This window comes from Fimicolochytrium jonesii, assembly GCF_025526975.1.
Source record: "Fimicolochytrium jonesii strain JEL569 chromosome Unknown EV422scaffold_10, whole genome shotgun sequence".
NCBI classification, from domain to species: Eukaryota; Fungi; Chytridiomycota; class Chytridiomycetes; order Spizellomycetales; family Powellomycetaceae; genus Fimicolochytrium; species Fimicolochytrium jonesii.
Window position 1 is genome coordinate 424,288 of NW_026515677.1, and position 19,026 is coordinate 443,313.

General features: G+C 54.3%; 8 protein-coding genes across 8 annotated transcripts; 4 read left to right on the forward strand and 4 right to left on the reverse strand.

Annotated features, from left to right (window-relative positions):
- Positions 1 to 119: 119 nt before the first annotated feature.
- EV422DRAFT_567120 (SGNH hydrolase-type esterase domain-containing protein) lies at positions 120 to 1,563 on the reverse strand (the record flags this gene model as incomplete). Its single annotated transcript, XM_053072503.1, has 8 exons — positions 120 to 215; positions 289 to 391; positions 467 to 649; positions 726 to 845; positions 907 to 1,012; positions 1,080 to 1,133; positions 1,202 to 1,271; positions 1,342 to 1,563. The coding sequence occupies 8 exons, from the start codon at positions 1,561 to 1,563 to the stop codon at positions 120 to 122; spliced, it is 954 nt and encodes a 317-aa protein (XP_052925946.1).
- A 158-nt stretch (positions 1,564 to 1,721) lies between these two features.
- On the forward strand, positions 1,722 to 3,757 carry EV422DRAFT_527957 (FMN-dependent dehydrogenase-domain-containing protein). Its single transcript, XM_053070241.1, has 5 exons — positions 1,722 to 1,967; positions 2,033 to 2,063; positions 2,148 to 2,405; positions 2,472 to 2,879; positions 2,956 to 3,757. Exons 1-5 carry the CDS (start codon positions 1,833 to 1,835, stop codon positions 3,630 to 3,632), a joined length of 1,509 nt encoding a protein of 502 aa, XP_052925947.1. The 5' UTR covers positions 1,722 to 1,832; the 3' UTR covers positions 3,633 to 3,757.
- A 10-nt stretch (positions 3,758 to 3,767) lies between these two features.
- Positions 3,768 to 6,223, reverse strand: EV422DRAFT_40431 (uncharacterized protein). The gene is made up of 2 exons (XM_053066975.1): positions 6,124 to 6,223; positions 3,768 to 5,904 (listed from the first exon to the last, which is right to left on the reverse strand). Exon 2 carries the CDS (start codon positions 5,827 to 5,829, stop codon positions 3,904 to 3,906), a length of 1,926 nt encoding a protein of 641 aa, XP_052925948.1. The 5' UTR covers positions 5,830 to 5,904; positions 6,124 to 6,223; the 3' UTR covers positions 3,768 to 3,903.
- Positions 6,224 to 6,478: 255 nt separating this feature from the next.
- On the forward strand, positions 6,479 to 9,251 carry EV422DRAFT_594772 (P-loop containing nucleoside triphosphate hydrolase protein; the record flags this gene model as incomplete). The annotated part of the gene is made up of 9 exons (XM_053073586.1): positions 6,479 to 6,501; positions 6,557 to 7,026; positions 7,096 to 7,203; positions 7,278 to 7,467; positions 7,533 to 7,791; positions 7,862 to 7,985; positions 8,062 to 8,180; positions 8,253 to 8,345; positions 8,427 to 9,251. The coding sequence occupies 9 exons, from the start codon at positions 6,479 to 6,481 to the stop codon at positions 8,817 to 8,819; spliced, it is 1,779 nt and encodes a 592-aa protein (XP_052925949.1). The 3' UTR covers positions 8,820 to 9,251.
- Positions 9,252 to 9,284: 33 nt separating this feature from the next.
- EV422DRAFT_506071 (uncharacterized protein) lies at positions 9,285 to 9,919 on the reverse strand (the record flags this gene model as incomplete). The annotated part of the gene is made up of 2 exons (XM_053068534.1): positions 9,285 to 9,321; positions 9,414 to 9,919. The coding sequence occupies 2 exons, from the start codon at positions 9,917 to 9,919 to the stop codon at positions 9,285 to 9,287; spliced, it is 543 nt and encodes a 180-aa protein (XP_052925950.1).
- A 377-nt stretch (positions 9,920 to 10,296) lies between these two features.
- Positions 10,297 to 12,443, forward strand: EV422DRAFT_527967 (kinase-like domain-containing protein). The gene is made up of 8 exons (XM_053070242.1): positions 10,297 to 10,463; positions 10,541 to 10,643; positions 10,729 to 11,074; positions 11,149 to 11,275; positions 11,342 to 11,417; positions 11,483 to 11,595; positions 11,669 to 11,901; positions 11,982 to 12,443. Exons 2-8 carry the CDS (start codon positions 10,564 to 10,566, stop codon positions 12,204 to 12,206), a joined length of 1,200 nt encoding a protein of 399 aa, XP_052925951.1. The 5' UTR covers positions 10,297 to 10,463; positions 10,541 to 10,563; the 3' UTR covers positions 12,207 to 12,443.
- A 567-nt stretch (positions 12,444 to 13,010) lies between these two features.
- Positions 13,011 to 15,194, reverse strand: EV422DRAFT_567126 (pyridoxal phosphate-dependent transferase; the record flags this gene model as incomplete). The annotated part of the gene is made up of 7 exons (XM_053072504.1): positions 13,011 to 13,368; positions 13,440 to 13,587; positions 13,646 to 13,949; positions 14,019 to 14,163; positions 14,247 to 14,440; positions 14,505 to 14,807; positions 15,003 to 15,194. The coding sequence occupies 7 exons, from the start codon at positions 15,192 to 15,194 to the stop codon at positions 13,011 to 13,013; spliced, it is 1,644 nt and encodes a 547-aa protein (XP_052925952.1).
- Positions 15,195 to 16,952: 1,758 nt separating this feature from the next.
- Positions 16,953 to 18,887, forward strand: EV422DRAFT_567127 (uncharacterized protein; the record flags this gene model as incomplete). The annotated part of the gene is made up of 2 exons (XM_053072505.1): positions 16,953 to 17,932; positions 17,999 to 18,887. 2 exons carry the CDS (start codon positions 16,953 to 16,955, stop codon positions 18,885 to 18,887), a joined length of 1,869 nt encoding a protein of 622 aa, XP_052925953.1.
- Between the last annotated feature and the right edge of the window lie 139 nt (positions 18,888 to 19,026).

Consider the following 19,026-nt stretch of genomic DNA (forward strand, 5'->3'; position numbering starts at 1 on the left):
CCCCGTGGGTGGCTGGGTATGGGGGGATCAGGCTATGAATCTATCTAATCCGGCGTTTGCGGAAAGCAGGTTGCGACGATGTACATGGGGCCCTGCTCAGCGCCGTTGGTCCCCGTTTCTCAAAACTTGACAGACTTGCTAAGCCTCGCAAACTCCCTCTTAACAAGACTCGTCCGCATCAGGTCTGCCAAGTCTTTTGCCAACTTTCGGTATCCCTGAGTACAAACACATGAGATCCGGAATGCCCCAAGCTTCAAGGCAAACGGGGTTAGTTGAGTCCATGCTCACCTTAGCAGAAAAATGCTGCCCATCACTTGTCCAGAACGATTTGTGTCGGAAATCGTAACTCAGTGCGTCGAGCGGTGGGCCGGGTTTCACTATTTCCTGATTACTACCCCCCCGCACCAAAAACAATCAGTACCCGCCTCCCAGCCACGTCCTCCCCCACCCGTATCCATGCACGAACCTCTGAATCCACAACCCCAATATCTCATTCCGCCTCATGTTGGCCTCAACGACCGCGTCGCCTTTGGGTTCATCGTTGTGGTTGGGTATCGTGCAGATCCAGACGTCTTTGCCCATGGTGGAGAGTGTGCGGCAGGTTGCGGCGATGTTGCGGACTGTGGACTCGGGGTCGAGGGTGGGGTTGCTGCGGGTGTGATGCGGTTTCTGGTCAGTGATTCTCTCGAAGGGTGGTGATGAAGTATGAGGGACGGTGAACGAACCGGTAGTCATTGGACCCGAGGAACACGATCACCACATCGGCGTCCGCGTATGTGGGGTCTTCAAACACCGCTTCGAACTTGGTGCGCCCGGCGTTGGGGGCTTTTGCGTTTTTCGGTAGCCTGGACCCATGCGTTAGTCGAAGCCCTCGCGCGAAAGGGCTTGCTGGGAAGGAATACATACCAATCCTCACTCGTCGTCCCCATCGCTCCGCGGTTATGAATCACCCATGATTGACGTAGATTGTAGCGTTCGCCTAGTAAGGCTCTTCGGAGGTGTCCCGCAATTCCTAGAGAACGGGGGCTGTTTGAGACACTCGTTGATTAAGATAGACAAGGCTACTTGACCGATCGAACCTGATGTTCCGGCGACAGATAGGTCGTCGCCGTAGCCAAAAGCGTGGTCATCCCCTGCAACCCATCATGGGCATCAGCATATGGCCATTAACATCCCACAGAACGCGCGATGGTTTCCGGACCTATTATCACTATTTTGTTCTTCAGCGCTGAATACGGTTTCGTTTGCGTGCCTGTTTTCGCATTCAACCACTAAAATCACATCCCATTGGTGAAACAGTTCAAAGGAAGACTTCTCCAAAACGCAGCACAATGCACATACATTGCTAAAGATAAGCCCATACAGGTATACACAACTCGTCAAGTAAGTGATAACAGCGGCTGCATACGCTTGGATAATGGGTAGTGGGTTGGTCCGTGCCAAAATCGACTGCCTGGGTGATGGAGGCCTCGGTTTGCGGGGCGAAGATTTCGAACGCGGGGAGGGGGTATCTGCTTCCCGTTTTGCGGAGGCTCTTGTTGGACGCTTGTGAGGGGTGGTCATGTTGCTGGGGGTGCGTGTCGGAGGGAGTGAGGTTGGGCGTGATCTCTGTAGTGACCTCCGAGGATGGGCATTGGGCAAGCCCCAGAGAACAGCTGTCGACATGTGCCTGCCGGAACCAGCGCCAGAACGCGTCGATAAAGTAAGTGATGTGGGTGATGAGCGCATGACGGAGTTTCTTCCAGCCCAGAAACGAAAGCACACCTTTGGACTGGACGACTTTCACAAACTGGGAATACTGGCTAATATACTACTTGCATAGTGCAGAGACAATGTCACCAGGAAAGACGCAGGATGGGAGGGTAATAGACTATCAAGAGCTGCAGCGGCATAACAAAGCAACCGACTGCTGGGTCGCTCTTCACGGCCAGGTTTACGATTTGACATCCTTTCTGGACGAACACCCGGTATGTTTCTGTGGCATATGCTGACCACCCTGGAAAGTAATACGTTAAGTAAAGCATTGAGGCAGGGCGGGCGACGTTTGATTCTTGCGCAAGCAGGTTCGTTCAAGAGCGTTGCACATTGCCAAGCAGACCGCGAAGTGTCGAGCGGAGATACATAGCCTCTGACCGCTTTACAAACAGGGACTGACGGAACCGAAGCCTTCGAGGAAGTTCACTCGAAGGATGTCATAAGTCGGACGTTGTCGCCGGAAACCCTCATTGGTGCTCTTGATCAGGAGACGGTTCCAGAGAAAGCCGTGAAGCTGCCCGGGTCGCAACCGAAAGGCACAATGGCCGAGGAGGGAAAACCGGACTTGGCTCGGGTGCTGAACATGTACGAGTTTGAGTACATTGCACGGAAGACGATGAAGAAGGGTGCTTGGAACTACTATTCATCTGGTAAGATGAGAGGTTCTCAGTGCATCATGGCTTGCTTTCGCCCGTTGACCCAAGGTTGTCGTCCAGGAACCGACGACGAAATCACATTGCGAGAAAACACGAGTGCCTTCCAACGGGTGTGGCTCATCCCCCGAGTCCTGGTAGACGTGTCCCGCATCAACTTCGAAACCACAATCCTCGGATACCCCTCCTCCGCTCCATTCTACATGACCGCAACGGCGCTAGGAAAACTGGGGCACATGGAGGGAGAACTGGCGTTGACACGCGCAGCGGGGAAATCCAAGATCATCCATATGCTTCCGACGCTATCGTCGTTCTCGTTGGATGAGATGACGGCGGTGCGAGGGCCGGATCAAGTCCAGTTCTTTCAGCTGTATGTGAACAAGGACAGGAAGATCACGGAGCGGATCGTCAAGCAGGCCGAGGCGAGGGGGTGTAAGGCTTTGTTCATCACTGTGGATGCGCCTGCATTAGGTACCTAGCCTGCGTCCCTTCGGGCACATCAGCGGTGAACCTAAGTTGTCACTCACACCTCATGTCTTTCCACCAGGCAACCGCGAAAAGGACATGCGCACAAAATTCGTCGACGACCGGCCCGCCGAAATGGAAGAAAAAGACGTAAAACGCTCCGAAGGCGCCGCGCGCGCCATTTCCACCTTCATCGACGACACCCTCTGCTGGGCCGACATCCCGTGGTTCAAACGCATCACACACCTCCCCATCGTCCTCAAAGGCATCCAATGCGCCGCCGACGCCGTCCTGGCCGCCCAACACGGCGTTGCGGGGATCGTGCTATCCAACCACGGCGGGCGGCAGTTGGAGACTGCCCGATCGGGGCTGGAGATCTTGCCGGAGGTCATGGCCGCCCTCAAAAGCTACTACGCAGACCACCCCGGGCCGGAGATGGAAGTCTACATCGACGGCGGGGTCCGGCGCGCAACCGACGTGATCAAAGCCCTCGCGATGGGCGCCAAAGCCGTGGGCATCGGTCGGCCGTTCCTGTACGCCATGAGCGCGTACGGGCAGCCAGGAGTCGAGAAGGCGATACAGCTGCTAAAGGATGAAATGAACATGGCGTTACGGTTGCTGGGGGCGCCGACGTTGGCGCATTTGAGACCTGATATGGTGGATGCGAGGAACTTGGGGTTGCATGTCGGACCGCCGATTAGGAATTACCTTTCGGAGGCGGTTTATGAGCCGTTGGCTTTTGGGAATCATAAACTGTGATTTAGCGCTTCGGGGATGTTGTGTGCGTAATAGCGCATGGGGGCCATAGTTTCTATTAGCATAGTCATCATTGTCGTATAGATGCAACACCGTATGTGGGAATACATTGAAAAATGGTGCAGAAAAATCGAGAACAGAAGACTGAAGCACATCCTGGACAGGAACGAACTTTCGAGATTGGGCATCGTCGATCGGAACTGCATTGGTATCGAGCTATTCCCCACAAAACACCTTGAATACGTACTTGGCAAACCAAAATTCACACCCGCCCTCATCCACCGGTCCCAACCCCCCGCCTCGCAACCATCGCCACAATCATCTCCACCTCCTCCTCCCTCAACCCCGTCCACAACCTCGCAGCCCACCCCTCACCCACCTCCCCGTCCCCGACCTCCGCCGTGTCCCTCCGCCCATCCAACCGCGCCAACACGATATCCAGGACACAAAACCCTAGTTTGGCCGATTCTCCCGTCTTCCATTTGAGTTCTGAGTGGAGAAGCCGTAACTCGGTTGAGCGGTTGGTGTCGAGGAGGATGTCGAGGACGGCGAGCCAGCCGGGGACTGACGGGGTGATGGAATTGGAGTCTAGGAGGTCTATGATGGGTTTGGTCGGTTTGGTGTGGACTTGACACGCTGCTTTCAGGACGTCGTTTGAGAACGCCGGGGTATGTGACACGCCGTTTGCGGCGCAGGTCGTGATCAGATTCTGGATGGAGTCCCAGGGTTGCTTCGTTGCCACGGCGCCTCGTAGTAGCGCCGTGTACATTTGTGAAAGTGTGGTGGCAGCTACGGGAAAGGGGATTTGTCGTCGGCGGCTCACGAGGTCAGTTGCGTCATCCATCCGCTCGGTGACTGCGAGCGCTTCGAAGAGGTTGCATATGGCTTCGTCCACCTTGTCCGCGGCGCCGCGAGGAGTGTCGGTGGGGGTTGAGGCTAACCGTGGGATGGCGGACTTTCGGGCTAGTGTGAGCGCAGTGTCATACGCTTTGTCGGCAATAGCAGCCGAAATGAGATCAGCGATGACGTCCAAAGCCACGAGTGAGCTCGTCTTTGTGGCGGCATCTTCGAAGACATTGTCCACTTCTTCCCATTTCGAAAGCTTCGCTAACATCCGTAGGATATGGTTGAGGGTCGAGGGTAGTGGCTCGATACCCCGTTCCACCATGTCCGCATACAGCTCCTGAGCTGTTGTTGCATCCCCGTGGGAGCAGCACAGCCCGATGACAGAGTCATAGATATCTGCTCCTGGAGAAACGACGGCCGCATGCGCGACATCTCCCTTCGTCGGGCGCTTCGGCGCAAGGCTTTGAAGATGTCTGAAGACCTGTAGTGCACCAGAAACATCGTCGGCGGCAACGATGGCTTTGATGACAACTCTCCAGATGGCATAGTCTGGTCGAGGCACAATGGCGCTGTTCGAGTTCAACATCTCATTGAGCATTTTCCGCGCCGCTTCGTGATTCCGGTTATTGGCGTGTGCGGCGACGCACAGTCGATAGCTACTTAGGTTGGGCACGATATCGAGAGACTGCTGCATATCCTGGAACAATCTGATGGCGGCGGTGTTTCGCTTTCGCCGGATAGAGCTCATCATCATCTGGTTGTAGATGGAAACGCTAGGGCTGAATCCCAACGCGCGCATTTCTCGAAACAAGCGCTCGCCCTCGGCATGACTCTCTTTCTCCAAGAAGCCGCGGATCAAGATAGTGTACGTTGTCGCATCCGGCTTCAGAGGGTGTTCTGCGGTAGGATCCCACGACTCTGGGGTCTTGAGCTTGTCCAGAACACCCAAAGCAGCTGCCATCTGGTTATTCCGCACATAGACCGATATGAGGCTGTTATAAGCTCGGATCGAAGGCCGCATTCCTTTGCGCCTCATCTCGAGGATGAGAGCATTTACTGTCGAGGAGTTGTTTCGGTCGTCGTGCAGCCGTATCAGGCGCTCGTACTCTTCGGAGCTTGCGGACGACGCCAGCTTTCGAACGATGGACGACATCACTGTCGCTTTAGAATCTGCGGCCGCATTGGTCTGGGTGCTGTCGAGTATGCGGAAAAGCTGATGATGGGCCATGGTAGACCACCTGACGTTGTCCAGGGTGCTTTCCATCAGTTTCGTGTAATCGTCCCACACCTCGTGGGTCGAGCCTTCTGTTGTTCTCAGCCTCTCCAAGAATCGCACCGTAAGTTCATCGTACATTTCCCTCTCATCGTCGTTTTCTAACGTCGGAAATCGTTTAACGGCCACAGAACTCGACTTTTGCCCTTGCGACCGCTCCAACGACGACGATCCCTTGGGTTGCTCTTTGGTTAAATCCGGTGCTTGGGTTTTGGGGGGCGCCGACCCTCCAAATGCGGAACGTAGCGAGAACAGCGTCCGTCTCCACTGATTTCGGTCTCTTTGGCGCAAGCGGGCAGCGGTGCACTTGGCGCATACAAAGCGCCGTGTTCCGGCGACTCCGCGGACGAAAGACATTGAAAAGAGACCCACAACCGCTTGACGTCTTGTACTCCAACCGGCTTGAATGCAAAAGTAGCGCCGTCGTTGGAAGTTCGAGTACCGTTGTCTGCGGAGTGCGTTTGGGGAGCTACTGTATGTACAGTAGATCGGTTACGAAGGCTTTGCAGGTGGGCAGGTGGGCGATTGAGCGTCTTGCGAAGATTGCACAGCCACCCATCCGCGAGAGAAAGCGGTGACACACAGGGTGACACATCGCTCGCTCGCTCGGGGACGCGCCCACTCCTCCCTCTCCCGCAACCCCCAGTCCAAGTAGCAGTCCAAGAAGTCTTCTTTTCCGCTGAAGATCCCCACAAGCGAGGTTCGAGATGCATGCTCGACTGGCGAAGCAATGCTGCTCCCGCCCTCGCCCGGGTTGCAGGCGCTATCATCCCGTGCAAGCAGGTTACCGAGAGCTACTCACGAACAGGGAGCCGCTGAGATACCGAGGTCCAGAAGGCGCCATTCCCGCTGCCGAGCAGCGCAAAACTTATTTGACAGACACGGAGCCCTCTTACTCTGCCTCTTACTTCTCGAACGCCATCGGCTCCGACGCGCCGTCGCCTGCAATAGCCGCCGTGCGGCAAACCCACATAGAGGATCATCAACAGGGCCCTCACAACGGCAGCACATCCGCCACAAAACGGCTGAAGGAGCGCATCACCAGCCAGATCACCGGGACTGCGCAGGCGCAACTGGCCGTGGAGGAGGAGGTCGATAACGGACAGCAGGCCACGGGAGATACCCGGATACCCACCCCGCGAGAGATCCGTGCATACTTGGACGAGTTTGTCATTGGGCAGGAGGATTTGAAGCGGACGCTTGCTGTAGCCTTGCGCAGTCATTATGCGAGGCTGCAGATCAATATGAAGCAGGCTCAGTCGGCGGATCCTCGCGAAGGTAAGACCTTCGAGGAAGTTTCGTATCATCACTGACCAGCGATGGTGCTGACCTCCGAGAATCCCATAGTAGAGCGATTCAATCCGCAGCCGAGTCATCTCCGTTCCGCGATGGACTCCGAGGAGCGGGTTCTGGTTGACAAGAGCAATGTGCTGCTCGTTGGTCCCACGGGGTCAGGTATGTTGAACCGCCCTTATCATACCCTATATCCACCCCGCCACACGCCTCACTCCCCACTTCTACTTACGTAGGCAAGACGCTCATCGTGCGTACGCTTGCAAAAGTCCTGGACGTCCCATTCTCAATGAATGACGCTACGCCGTTCACGCAGTCCGGATATGTCGGAGAGGATGTAGAAATCTGCATCTACCGATTACTGCAGAATGCCGAGTTTGACGTGAACCGGGCGCAGAAGGGGATCATCTTCGTCGATGAGATTGAGTGAGTGGAGTTACATCCAGCAATGATATTGACATTGAATATCACTGACATCTTTGCCCCTCCAGCAAAATCGCCCGCCGCTCCGACGCCGCCAACCCCAACCAACGCGACGTCTCCGGCGAAGGCGTGCAACAAGGCCTGCTCCGGATGCTCGAAGGCACGGTTGTCAACGTGACAGTGAAACCGGGGACAGCGGGCTCGAAGCGGAACTCGGCGCAGGGTGGGGATGTCTATTCGGTGGATACGTCGAATATATTGTTTGTGTGCTCGGGCGCGTTTGTAGGGCTGGATAGGATTGTGGATGAGAGGGTTGGGGCTAAGGGGGTATGTCGGGTGTATCAGCAGACTGGGATCTGATGAGAGACTTACGAAGCCTGGCGCCTTTCAACTCTAGTCGATTGGGTTTGATGCGCCTGTGAGGAGTCAGGCGTCTGACGCCAACGAACCTGCCAACAATGTTCTGCAACACGCGGAACCGGAAGATTTGATCCGCTACGGTCTGATTCCGGAATTCGTAGGTAACAAATCGAACCTCATATCTCAGTACCACTCCTCTTCCTCTCTTTGAATCCAAAGACTAATGCTGCATTCCAGGCAGGTTACCCGTCCTCGCCAGCGCCAAAGCCCTCGAAATCGAAGACCTCGTGCGCATCCTGGTGGAACCAAAGAACGCACTGACGAAGCAGCTGCAGCGGATCTTTGAGATGGACGACGTGAGTGACCCGCCGCCAAGTCTGTTACCGAGCACGATCCGTGCTGATTATTTCGTATGTTATGCCGTACAGATGGAAGTCCTATTCCACCCCGAAGCCCTCCGCAAAATCGCAGAAGTGGCCATCAAGAAGAAGACAGGCGCGCGCGGTCTACGCCGTATCACCGTAAGTCTTGGCCCACCCACCCAACCCCTTCAACAAACGATCACATACCCTGCCTGACCTTTGACCTTGATGGCCCCACAGGAACGCCTCCTCCAACACCCCCTCTACGAATACCCCGGCACCGACATCCGCTACGTCGTTGTCGACCCTCAATCAATCGAGACCTCCCGCCCAAGGGGGTTCACGCAGAAGGAGAGGGAGTTGGCGTATGAGGCTGCCGGGTTTGGGACTGTTATTCCTGCTGAGGGTCGGTCGGCGTCATCATCCTCGTCCGCCACGACACCGACACCCACGCCAACCCCGACGGCGAAAACAAGAAAGACCCGCGCGTCACTGGCGGATAGGGAAGGGGAGAAGGATAAAGTGGGGGGTTTGCCGTCGTTGCAGACTAGACCTTCGAAGGGGCAGGGCCATACGGCAACACCGAGTGTGCGGCCACCGGCGAATCCGGAGGGGTTTGATTCGACTATGTGATTCTGTATCTGTCCATTGAGAGGGGGGAGCATGTAAAGACAACTAGGTGGTTTTTTTGGAGGAGGAAGGGGAATGTATTTTGGGTACGCTGTGGCAGCATTCTATGATTCCCCTCCGCGTATGTGAGAAACGTGATGGTGGTGTGGGGTTGTGGGATTGGACAATAATCTGATTTTGGAAGCGCTCCCAAGCCCCACTTGACCGGATTTCGTGGATCTTCCTCAGTCAAATCCGGATGAAGATAACGACACGGGCGCCTCTCGCGGTGTTTCAGCATCTACCTCCTCTTGCCCTTCTCGCTCCTCACCCTGGTCCTTCCGCAACTGCTGGCGCTTCATTAAGACCACCAGTTCCCTCCCGTATTCACCCACAGGTGCGAAAAATGGCAGACTCCCATTAAATCAAACCCTCGTTTCGCAAAAATAGATATTGCAATATGTACAGTGGCGAGAAGGCCCAAGATCTCTATATATCTTTGTAGTTCTGTTTCTCCAACGCCGACCTGTCGTAGCAAGAAACAACGGTGAATTCCCAACCTCCAAAAGGCCCAACCAAAACACCCCACACAACCCATGAAACCCCACCGGGACATACCTGGTCTTCAAATGAAAAGCAATCTGCACCTTCTTCCTCACATGCGCCAAATACAGCCTCCACTCCTTCTCCTTCCTCTTCCTCCTCTTCCGATCCGGGTTGCGCTCGAACCGTTCCTGCGCGCGCACAGTTTCCCGCAGGCGGGACTCCTGAATCACGTCGCGCAGCCGGGCGTAGGCCTGGGTGGGGCGGTCGGGAATCGTGCGGATGGAGCGGCCTTGGCTGTCCTCGGCGGTTGTGTGGGGGCGGTAGGTGCGGCGTTGGGATAGGAGAGCGGGGGATGAAGTTGAGGTTGGGGGGAGCGGGCTGGGGTGGGATGGGGACTGGCGGAGTCTTTGTAGTATGTGGAGGGATCGTTGTTGTTGTTGTTGCTGTTGGGTGTGGGTGCGTAACGTGCTAGATCGCAGTACTGGGGTAGTTATGCGGTTTGCGATCACGGCCAGAACCTTCCCGGTGGACGGTGCTGCTGAGCACGCCCGAATGGCGATTTGCGGAAGGAAAGCCATTTGCGCTGCTGGAGACTGCCGTATGACTGGAAACAAAAGACTTATTTCGCAGTATGTGCACACTGCTGGGTGTCTTCGAGTCGAATGTCGTCTGGGTTCGAAATGGCGATAGGAATGGAAACCCGACATGGAAACTCGGACTCGCCTCTCAACTCGACGGGTGGCGCAGACGCCACAGGACGTGGCTTGGCAAATGACAGCACGCTGTCGAAACTAACATCCCATCGCCGATTCCATTCATTTACTGGGGGCTTCACACTTTATCGCCTTCTAACTTTCCGCCACCGCCATACTCGTAGTATTGTTATTCCATACATACGCCAAAACAAGGTTAAGACTCTTCTCTTTGATCCTATGGGGGGGACCGGCGGAGACTTATGCATAGCCTCCCGGCTTTGAGGTGATATTCTCCCACTGCCCTCCGTCTTTGTCTCGCTCTCGTCACTGACTTCCAGCTGCTTTGGGTAAATACAAAGTCTTTGACTCGCAAGTGGAAGCACTGCTCCATCATAACTGCAAGGGCTACCATAGAACGTCGACCACTGTAAGTCGGTAACCTCATGGGCGATATCGGAGTTGTGTGAATTCCCAGATGCTTAATTGCCCTTGAACTCACCTCAGGCATCTTGAAAGCCAAAGCAACCATGACGCAACCAGGAGTAGGGCAAATATATAAGATGGACGATTTCTTCCGGAAATACGAGCTCGGCTCGACTTTGGGAACGTGAGTTTGAACCGTCTGCTTCCCGCGTTACAACTCACGATGGCCTCCGCACGCGCTCATCTTGCTGCTCTTATCCAAATCAAAGAGGCGCGTTCAGCGAAGTCCGTCTAGGTGTCGAAAGAAACGGCGGCCGGAAATTTGCCGTAAAGATCGTCGACAAGTCCAAATGTAAAGGCAAGGAAGGCATGATCGACACCGAAGTCCGGATTCTGCAGAAAGTCCGCCACCAGAACATTATCCAGATGTTCGAGATGTACGAGAACGAGAACAAGCTGTGCCTGGTTATGGAACTCGTCACTGGCGGCGAGCTCTTTGATGATATTGTCAAACGTGGTCGATACACCGAGGTTGATTGTGCTAGGATAATTCATAAGATTTTGCTTGCATTGAACTATCTGCATGATTTGGGCATCGTTCACCGTGATTTGAAGGTATGGAACGCAGAACGGTGAGTCATGCGCTGTTGCAATGCTTCAATCCCCCTGACTTTCGATTGTTTGTGTAGCCCGAGAACCTTTTGCTCTCAGACAAATCAAAGCGTCCCAAGATCATGATCAGTGACTTTGGACTGTCGAAGATTTTCAACGACGAGGAAGTGATGAAGACGGCTTGTGGAACTCCGGGATACGTTGGTAAGTAGCTATTTCCGATTGCCCTTCCGATGTTCCCGACTGATCTTCGCCTCAATTTTAAAACAGCTCCGGAAGTACTAAGGCGCCAGGGTTATGGGCGCGAGGTGGACCTCTGGTCGTTGGGGGTCATCACATACATTCTGTGCGTAATTCTATGTGGAAAATTTCATTCCCTGCTATGATACTAATAGTGCGTTTTGGATGCAGGCTTTGTGGATACCCTCCTTTCTATGACCAGAACAACGTCGAGCTCTTCAAGCTGATCATGGCGGGCAACTTCAAGTTCGACAAGCCCTGGTGGGATCCCATCTCCGACACTGGTAAGCCACTCATCCCTCTCAACCACTAAAACTGACTTCCTCTCACTCGCGCAACAATTCCACACTCCCGCAGCCAAGCACTTTATCAGCCGACTGTTGGTCGTGAACCCGAAAGACCGTCAGACCGCCGCGGAGGCCTTAGAGCACCCGTTCATCGTGTCCAACTGCGGACCACCTCCCGAGAGGAAGCCGCAACAGGTGGAGGTGCCGGTGGCTCCGGAGGAGCCAACGCAGGGAGATAACCTCGCCCCCAACATTTCTTCGAACTTGAAGAAGGGATACAGCTCTCGTGGTGTTTCTTATAAGGTAAGTCTCTCATCCAACGAGAGGAACAATTCATCGTAAAATCTCCTTTTTCCAATAATCGTTGTTTCTTTCCCGCCCAGAACCTGGACGACAACGTCCGAGCAGCCCAAGAAGCCGCTCAAGACGACGAGCACCCCGGCACGCCCCTCGGCCAAGAAAAATCCGGCACGCACGACAGCGGCGTCGTCACCAGCCGCGAGTCGGTAAGCAGCGCTAAGAGCCAGAAGAGCGGTAAAGGCATCCTCGGCAGATGGTTCGGCAAGAGCAATAAGGTCTCCACGGCGGGTGGTGTCGACCGGCCGTAGGTGATGGGTGATGGCCCAGTGCCTTCTTCGGTCATTACTGGTCGGAAAGCCGGTTGTCGCTGGACTGATGCAACTTTTTGGTTTCCTTCCCCACTTTTGGACCCCGTTCTTGGACCACCCGCTGGACTTGGCTATGGATGCTGTTTTTGGCTAGTCTCTACCTTTTTTCTCGCATAATAAAAAGACACATTAGCTTCCGCCCCACTTTTGCTGTATGCATGCAAGGAAGAACAGGATCACTCAAGCTGGTCTCAAAATCGGGAGGAGACGAAGGACAATGAAGAGATTAAAATGGACGCAGATTAAAGTCCACGGGTCAAATGAGACCCTTTATCGGTTGTTTTGATCTCAAAAGCAGGAGGTCTATCTACTAGGCTGGAAACGGTAAGGGGAAACAGCAATAAAACATAGAAGCGCGATAACAAGAACCATCGAAAAGGGTTCGCAAGAGGGTAACTACGACGAGAAACGAAGCACGATATGAAGTCTGAAGACGAAAAAAGAAAAGGTAATATGAAGTGGAAAAATATTGATTTGTTACGCGAAACGAAGAGGAAAACAAAAGAGGCGGGCGGAAGTGCGCGTGCGAAGAACGATGGGGTCGGGAAAAGGGTGATGACAAGGGAACATGGGAGGAGGGGTATGAATAAAGAGGCGACTATCGAAGGAGGGAATGCACGAGGTACTTTTTGGCGGGGGTCATCGAAGCAGGCAAAACTTCCCAAAAAGTAGCGAACGTCCGCGAAAACAACTTCCCAAAACGTAAGGTCCTGTCAGGAAGCAAATGGAAACTCAACGAACAGTTCAGATCTTGGTCAAAGCGTCCAAGAACCCCTTCGTGACATCCGCAATGATAGTCCTGTCCGGCACACTCGCCGCAGTCCCATAGATCGCCGCAACGGCGCCCTGTCCGGCAGCCGGGTCGCGTCTGATCTCCATAATGGCTTCGTCGAGGTCCCGCAGGAGCTCTTCTGCTGAGTTGCGGGTGAGCATGGTGCAGGCGATGTGGATTGCGGGCGGGTTCTGCAGGACGTTGAGGTGCCAGTCTTTGCGGGAGAGAAGGTCGGCGACGGCGTAGGTGTTGATTGGGGCTTCGGCTTGGAAGGCGACGACGGAGAGGATGGGGTTGCCGACGATTTTGAGGCCGGAGATGTTCTTGATGCTGTAGAACGAGTTATGTGAGTCATTGTCAAGATTATGGTAGTGATACAACACATGAAATCAGACACCTACCCTTCTCGGATCCTACGAGCCGAGGTCATGATCTCTTTGGTACTCTTCACATAGCCAGATTCACCGAAATGCACCATGGCTGCCCAGCAGCCAGCGATCAAGGCGCCAGGCCTAGATCCAGCAATAGTTGGAGACGCGTAAATACCACCTAAGGGAAAGGTGAGATCGACTCTCAAATATCACAAGGGATGAACGTGCACACCCACCTGTCCACTCAGTAGCAACAAAGTACTGGTAGTCGCGGTAAGACTTATCCCTGTACATGATGACCGACGAACCCTTGGGCGCAAATCCGTATTTGTGAGTGTCGACAGAGATAGACGTCACGCCGTCCACCCGGAAATCGCAAGGGTGGTCGAGAGGGAAACCGGCTTTTTCAACGAAGGGGACAATGAAGCCTCCGAGACAGCAGTCGACGTGCATGCCGATGCCCGCCTTCTTGGCGAGAGCGGCGAGAGCGGGGATGTCGTCGATGATACCATGGGGGAAGTTGGGTGCTGAACCAGCGATCTACAGGATGGCGGAGCGAGTGAGGAATGATAGATGCGAAAAGAACGGAGAGGTAACGCGCGTGCTTACCAGGATAGTGTTACGGTTGATGGCGCGTCCGACCTTGGCAAGATCTACCTTGCCAGTGGTGGAATCGATCGGGATGTGGATGAGTTTGACTCCGAAGTAGCTTTCGCCTTTGTCGAATGCAGCGTGGATGGTAACGGGGACGACCCTGATGAGAGAGAACACGTTGATCAGACTGCTATCCTTTGATTAACGCGGGGACATCGGATAGTTCGGGTATCATGTCCATACATTTCAGGCTCCGTGACTCCGCGTTGATCTCTCGCCATGTCACGGTAGGCCTTGATAGCCATCAGCAAGCTCTCAGTTCCACCAGAGGTCACGCTTCCGCAACCAGAGTCAGGGGCATTGTACATTCGAAGGACCATTGAGACGACCTCGGCTTCCATTTGACGGATGCCGGGGAAGATTTCGGGGTGCAGTGGCTGAAAAGCGGGAAGCGCATGTTAGGTCCGACATCCAAGAGAAGTAAGGCGCATGTATGCTTACGTTGGTGATGGTGAAACGGGAAAAGGCATCTGTGATAAGTGCAGAAACATCCTCGCCGCCGTGGTAGATAGCGCCTGAGATCTTTCCGTCCCTCCAGTTGACATGTCCCATCTTCTGGTACCTCTCCAGTTCCGAGCGGACGGCTCCATCCGACAGGCCTTCGGCGGGCAGGGCACGGTAGACCTTTGTGCCTGGCTGGATGTTGACCATCTTCTTCTCGATTCCTTCAACATGTTTCGCTACCTCTTTCTTTACAAGGGAGTTGGCGCCTGGAATCACTTTCCGCGACAGAGTCAAGACATACTGGTGACAGGGAAGTGAAGGTCAAAGGATCAGCACCCAGGTGTATGCTACCACTCCTAAGAAGCCAATCTCTCCACCGCCTAGTATTCCGTCCGGACGCCAGCGCCAGCTTCTGTCCCCTCGCTCGTCAGCTCTCTGGCCCCATCGCGATGTCACACTTCGCGACGGCCTTCACCTATTCGAGCGCTAACATACCTGAAGAGCCCGTTTGAAGTATGCCTTGAAGGCACCCACGGGTCCCTTATACGAGATGTCCCGACCGACAGTTGTCAAGTAGCGGTAGAGCACGATGGCAAAGACGGCATTCTTGAGGTGCGCCACGGCAGGGCTGCCTGCGATGCGAGCCCATACGAGCTTCACGATGTCTGAGCTGGGTAGACCCGACATTGTTGGCGTTCCGTTCCGGGGACTGGCGAGTCTCTGTGGATGGAGGGAGTGTCCTGTGGAAGTACCGGACGATACAGTATGATAAGAGGCCAGTGTGTGATGATGAAAACAGAGCCTGTTCGAGGCTTGCTTAAATAGGCCTTCGAGGGGGGAAAAAGCCTTACGCGCAACTAGGAGGAGCGCGGCGTGGCGCGCCCTCGGTACTTGAATGTTGGGAGGAGGAGCTTTTGGACCGCGTTGTCTGGGAGGAGCTGCGATCGAATTTTTATACCCACTCAGATCGTCTGAAGAGGCGAAAAAACATGAATCATCTGCGTACGCACCGCACGTCCTACGGCCCACTCAGTGGCTTGCTGCCACCACTTCCGGTTCGACCGGGTTCAACTTGCGTGGACATGGAACGCAAGGTTTCGAGTCATGTGCGGGTACCGGTACCGAACTTAGAATCGGAACAACCGTCAACATCTCGCAGCTGCAAGCTGAAATGAGGGATTTGGGAATCGTTGTGGAGGGATTAAAGTCCGAAAATCCCTCATCTGCTTGATTCCGGTCTATACCCGTTCTTCGCAAGTGCTTTGATTGCGATATCCATCACCAGGGCTGCAACCTCTACTCTCAAATGCGTACCTCCTGTGTTGCGTATTCATTCTATGTGCACATTTTGGCGTGTGAAGGCAATCATCCTAATATACAATCTTGGCATGTCTGATCTATGAATTTGGGGGTTCCACGGTTCTTTGCGTCTCATGTTCCCCGACTGGCTGTCTTGTACTGCACACTCCTCCTTCCTCCTGCTTAATTTCATTCACCGATTGCATGATAGACCGACAGCAGATTCGCGCAATTGATGCCTTCCTTCTGCTTACTCGTGCTCGCAGCATCTATGTTTCCAGTGTCCAATAGCTCGTACTCCATCTGCTGCCACTGTGGTGTGTTATTGCAGCAATCATCGGGATCTGGTGGTTTTGTTTGGCCTTGCGGCGAGGGATATTGTGGCAGAAGAAGGAGAAAGGACGTCAGTGACAGGATGGCCAGGCGCGAGCGACTCGAGCGACCCGTCAAAAACAACTCGTGAAAGAACAACTGCCATGGGAACGCATGGAAGGTGGACAACGTCAGGTACTCAGGAAAAACGACAGGCTGACTACGCTTCTGGCTTGGTGCGATGTGGCGGCTCAGAGGTGATGCCGTCAGTACCCTGACATGCCTCCATAAAAGTAAATGGTGCATACCTCGTCAGAGGGCATTCTTTGTCAATTCCGTCACCGGCTCGGGTACGTAAAACATCTTGCAGCTTCAACTGTTACTTGCGGCGCTTGTGGCGCTAAACTTCGATGGTGGTGCAGGGCCCAGACGTACCTTTGTCTCACAGCGACTGGAAATATGGGACGAGGAGTTCGCTAAGTTTAAAGGCTTGTTACAAGGGTCGGGGAAGTCTATCAAGATCACCTTATCAGGCGGTTCAGCACCGGTCGTGGGAGAAGCGGGGAGAACTACCCCCTTCGAGGCAATACAAAGTGTGTAAGACGATGTGACTGCCTCGCCCTACTTGCTTTTAATTGACTTTTGCCCGCAGGTTCTGGGGCAAACTTTCAACCCGATCAATATGTGCTTGGGCTGGTGAACGGAGCAACACCTTGGGACCTCTCTCGGCCGTTGGAGAATGATTGCTTACTAGAGCTTATTCCCACCACCTCGGACTCTCCATTGGCTCGAAAAACAATATGGCATTCAGGTGCTCACTTACTTGGGTGGGCGATGGAAAAGAAGTTCGGCGACGATGTGCTTTTGTGCGATGGTCCAGCATTGTCCACTGGCGGCTTCTTCTACGATGCTCTGATCAGAAAGGAGCTGTCCGCCGGGTTCATAGCCGGCGAATCAATGGAGCAGAGGATTCAGCGGTTGACGCGGGCAGATGGGGCCATCTACAATGTGACACAGGACGATATGAAGGATCTAGAAGGAGACATGAAGGCATTCGGGAAGAAGAAATCCAGATTCACAAGACTGGTTGTCCCGCGGACTGTTGCAGAACGGTTGTTTCAAACGAACCCTTTCAAGCTCTACTTCCTGTCTCGGATACCAGAAGAAGCGCCCGTCACGTTATACCGATGCGGCGATTTCATCGACTTGTGTCGCGGACCACACGTGCCTCACACCGGATACCTGAGAGCGAACAAGCTGTTACGAACAGCCGGTGCTCAGTGGGAAACGGGGCATGCCGGGGCACACCAGCCGTTATCGCGGGTGTATGGAATCGCATTCCCGAACGCGGACGACTTGAAACATTGGCAACATGTGCAAGAAGAGGCTGCAAAACGAGATCACCGGCTGATTGGGAAGCAGCAGGGTCTCTTTATCATGAATCCAATGTCACCTGGGTCACCGTTCATGCTTCCACACGGGACGCGAATCATGCAGCGCCTGATGGACTTCCTGCGGGCTGAGTACAGACGTTATGGATATCAGGAGGTGATCACGCCTCTTCTCTTTAACAAGGAACTATGGGTGACGTCTGGGCATTGGGAGAACTACAAGGAGGACATGTTCGTCGTTAATGGCGGAAGTCATGACGGACATGGTGGGTGTTGTGGAAGTGACAAGGCGGACGATGCCGAGTCGGAGACACATGGGCTGAAACCAATGAATTGCCCGGGGCACTGCTTACTCTACGCCAGCTCCGCAAAATCGTATCGGGACCTACCCGTGCGTCTCGCCGAATTCAGTCCTGTGCATAGGTTCGCATCCCTCGAATTGGAGGTCATGACTTTTGGAAGATGATGCTGACCGTTTTGCGTTTGCAGAAATGAGGCATCTGGCGCCTTGACCGGCTTAACACGGGTCCGTAAGTTCCATCAAGATGACGCTCACATCTTCTGCCGTCCCGCTCAGATCGGCTCCGAGATATCGGCCACGTTATCATTCATTCATCGCGTCTACTCCATATTCCAATTTCCTTCATACCACCTCACTCTCGCTACGCGACCGACGGAGAACTTCATGGGTACCAAAGAGCAATGGGACAGCGCGGAGGCCCAGCTCCGCACCGCACTGAGCAACACGGGTCGAGAGTGGACCGTTAAGGAAGGCGATGGGGCATTCTACGGCCCCAAGATTGACATTATGGTCAAGGATGCGCTCGGACGCGCACATCAAACCGCGACGATCCAGCTCGATTTCCAGCTCCCGCAGAGGTTCCAGCTGAAATACCAGGCGGAAGATGGCGGCTTTGAGACGCCCGTAATTGTTCACCGCGCGATTTTGGGGTCTGTGGAGCGCATGATGGCGGTGCTGATTGAGCACTATGCGGGCAAATGGCCGTTCTGGTTGAGCCCGAGGCAGGCCATGGTTGTCCCAGTTGGGATGGATTTCGTCGATTATGCTAGGAAGGTTGCAGCGGAGCTCAGCGGGAAGGGCCTCCCACCACCCCCGGCATCGGGCCAGGACATAGATGCGAACGGAAAGCATCCTACTGCGTGCTGGCACGTTGACGTGGACGAAACGGATCACCTCCTTTCGAAGCGAATTCGAGAGGCGCAGACGGCACAATACAATTTCATGCTGGTTGTCGGTGCCAAGGAAAGAGACCTTGGGAAGGTCACGGTTCGACAACGCGACGGGAAGGATTTGGGGATGATGGATTTGCATCAAGTTAGGGAACTATTCACCCGCTTGGAGGCGAAATTTCTATGAATGAAATCTGCGCTAGGTCTAGTCGATAGATTATAGATAGAGCTTGCCGACTCTATACGATTCCGCCGTCGAATTGATATGCTTGCTGCGTCAGGATCCTTCGATTGAATGTACATATATATATGCTGGGGGGAACGCA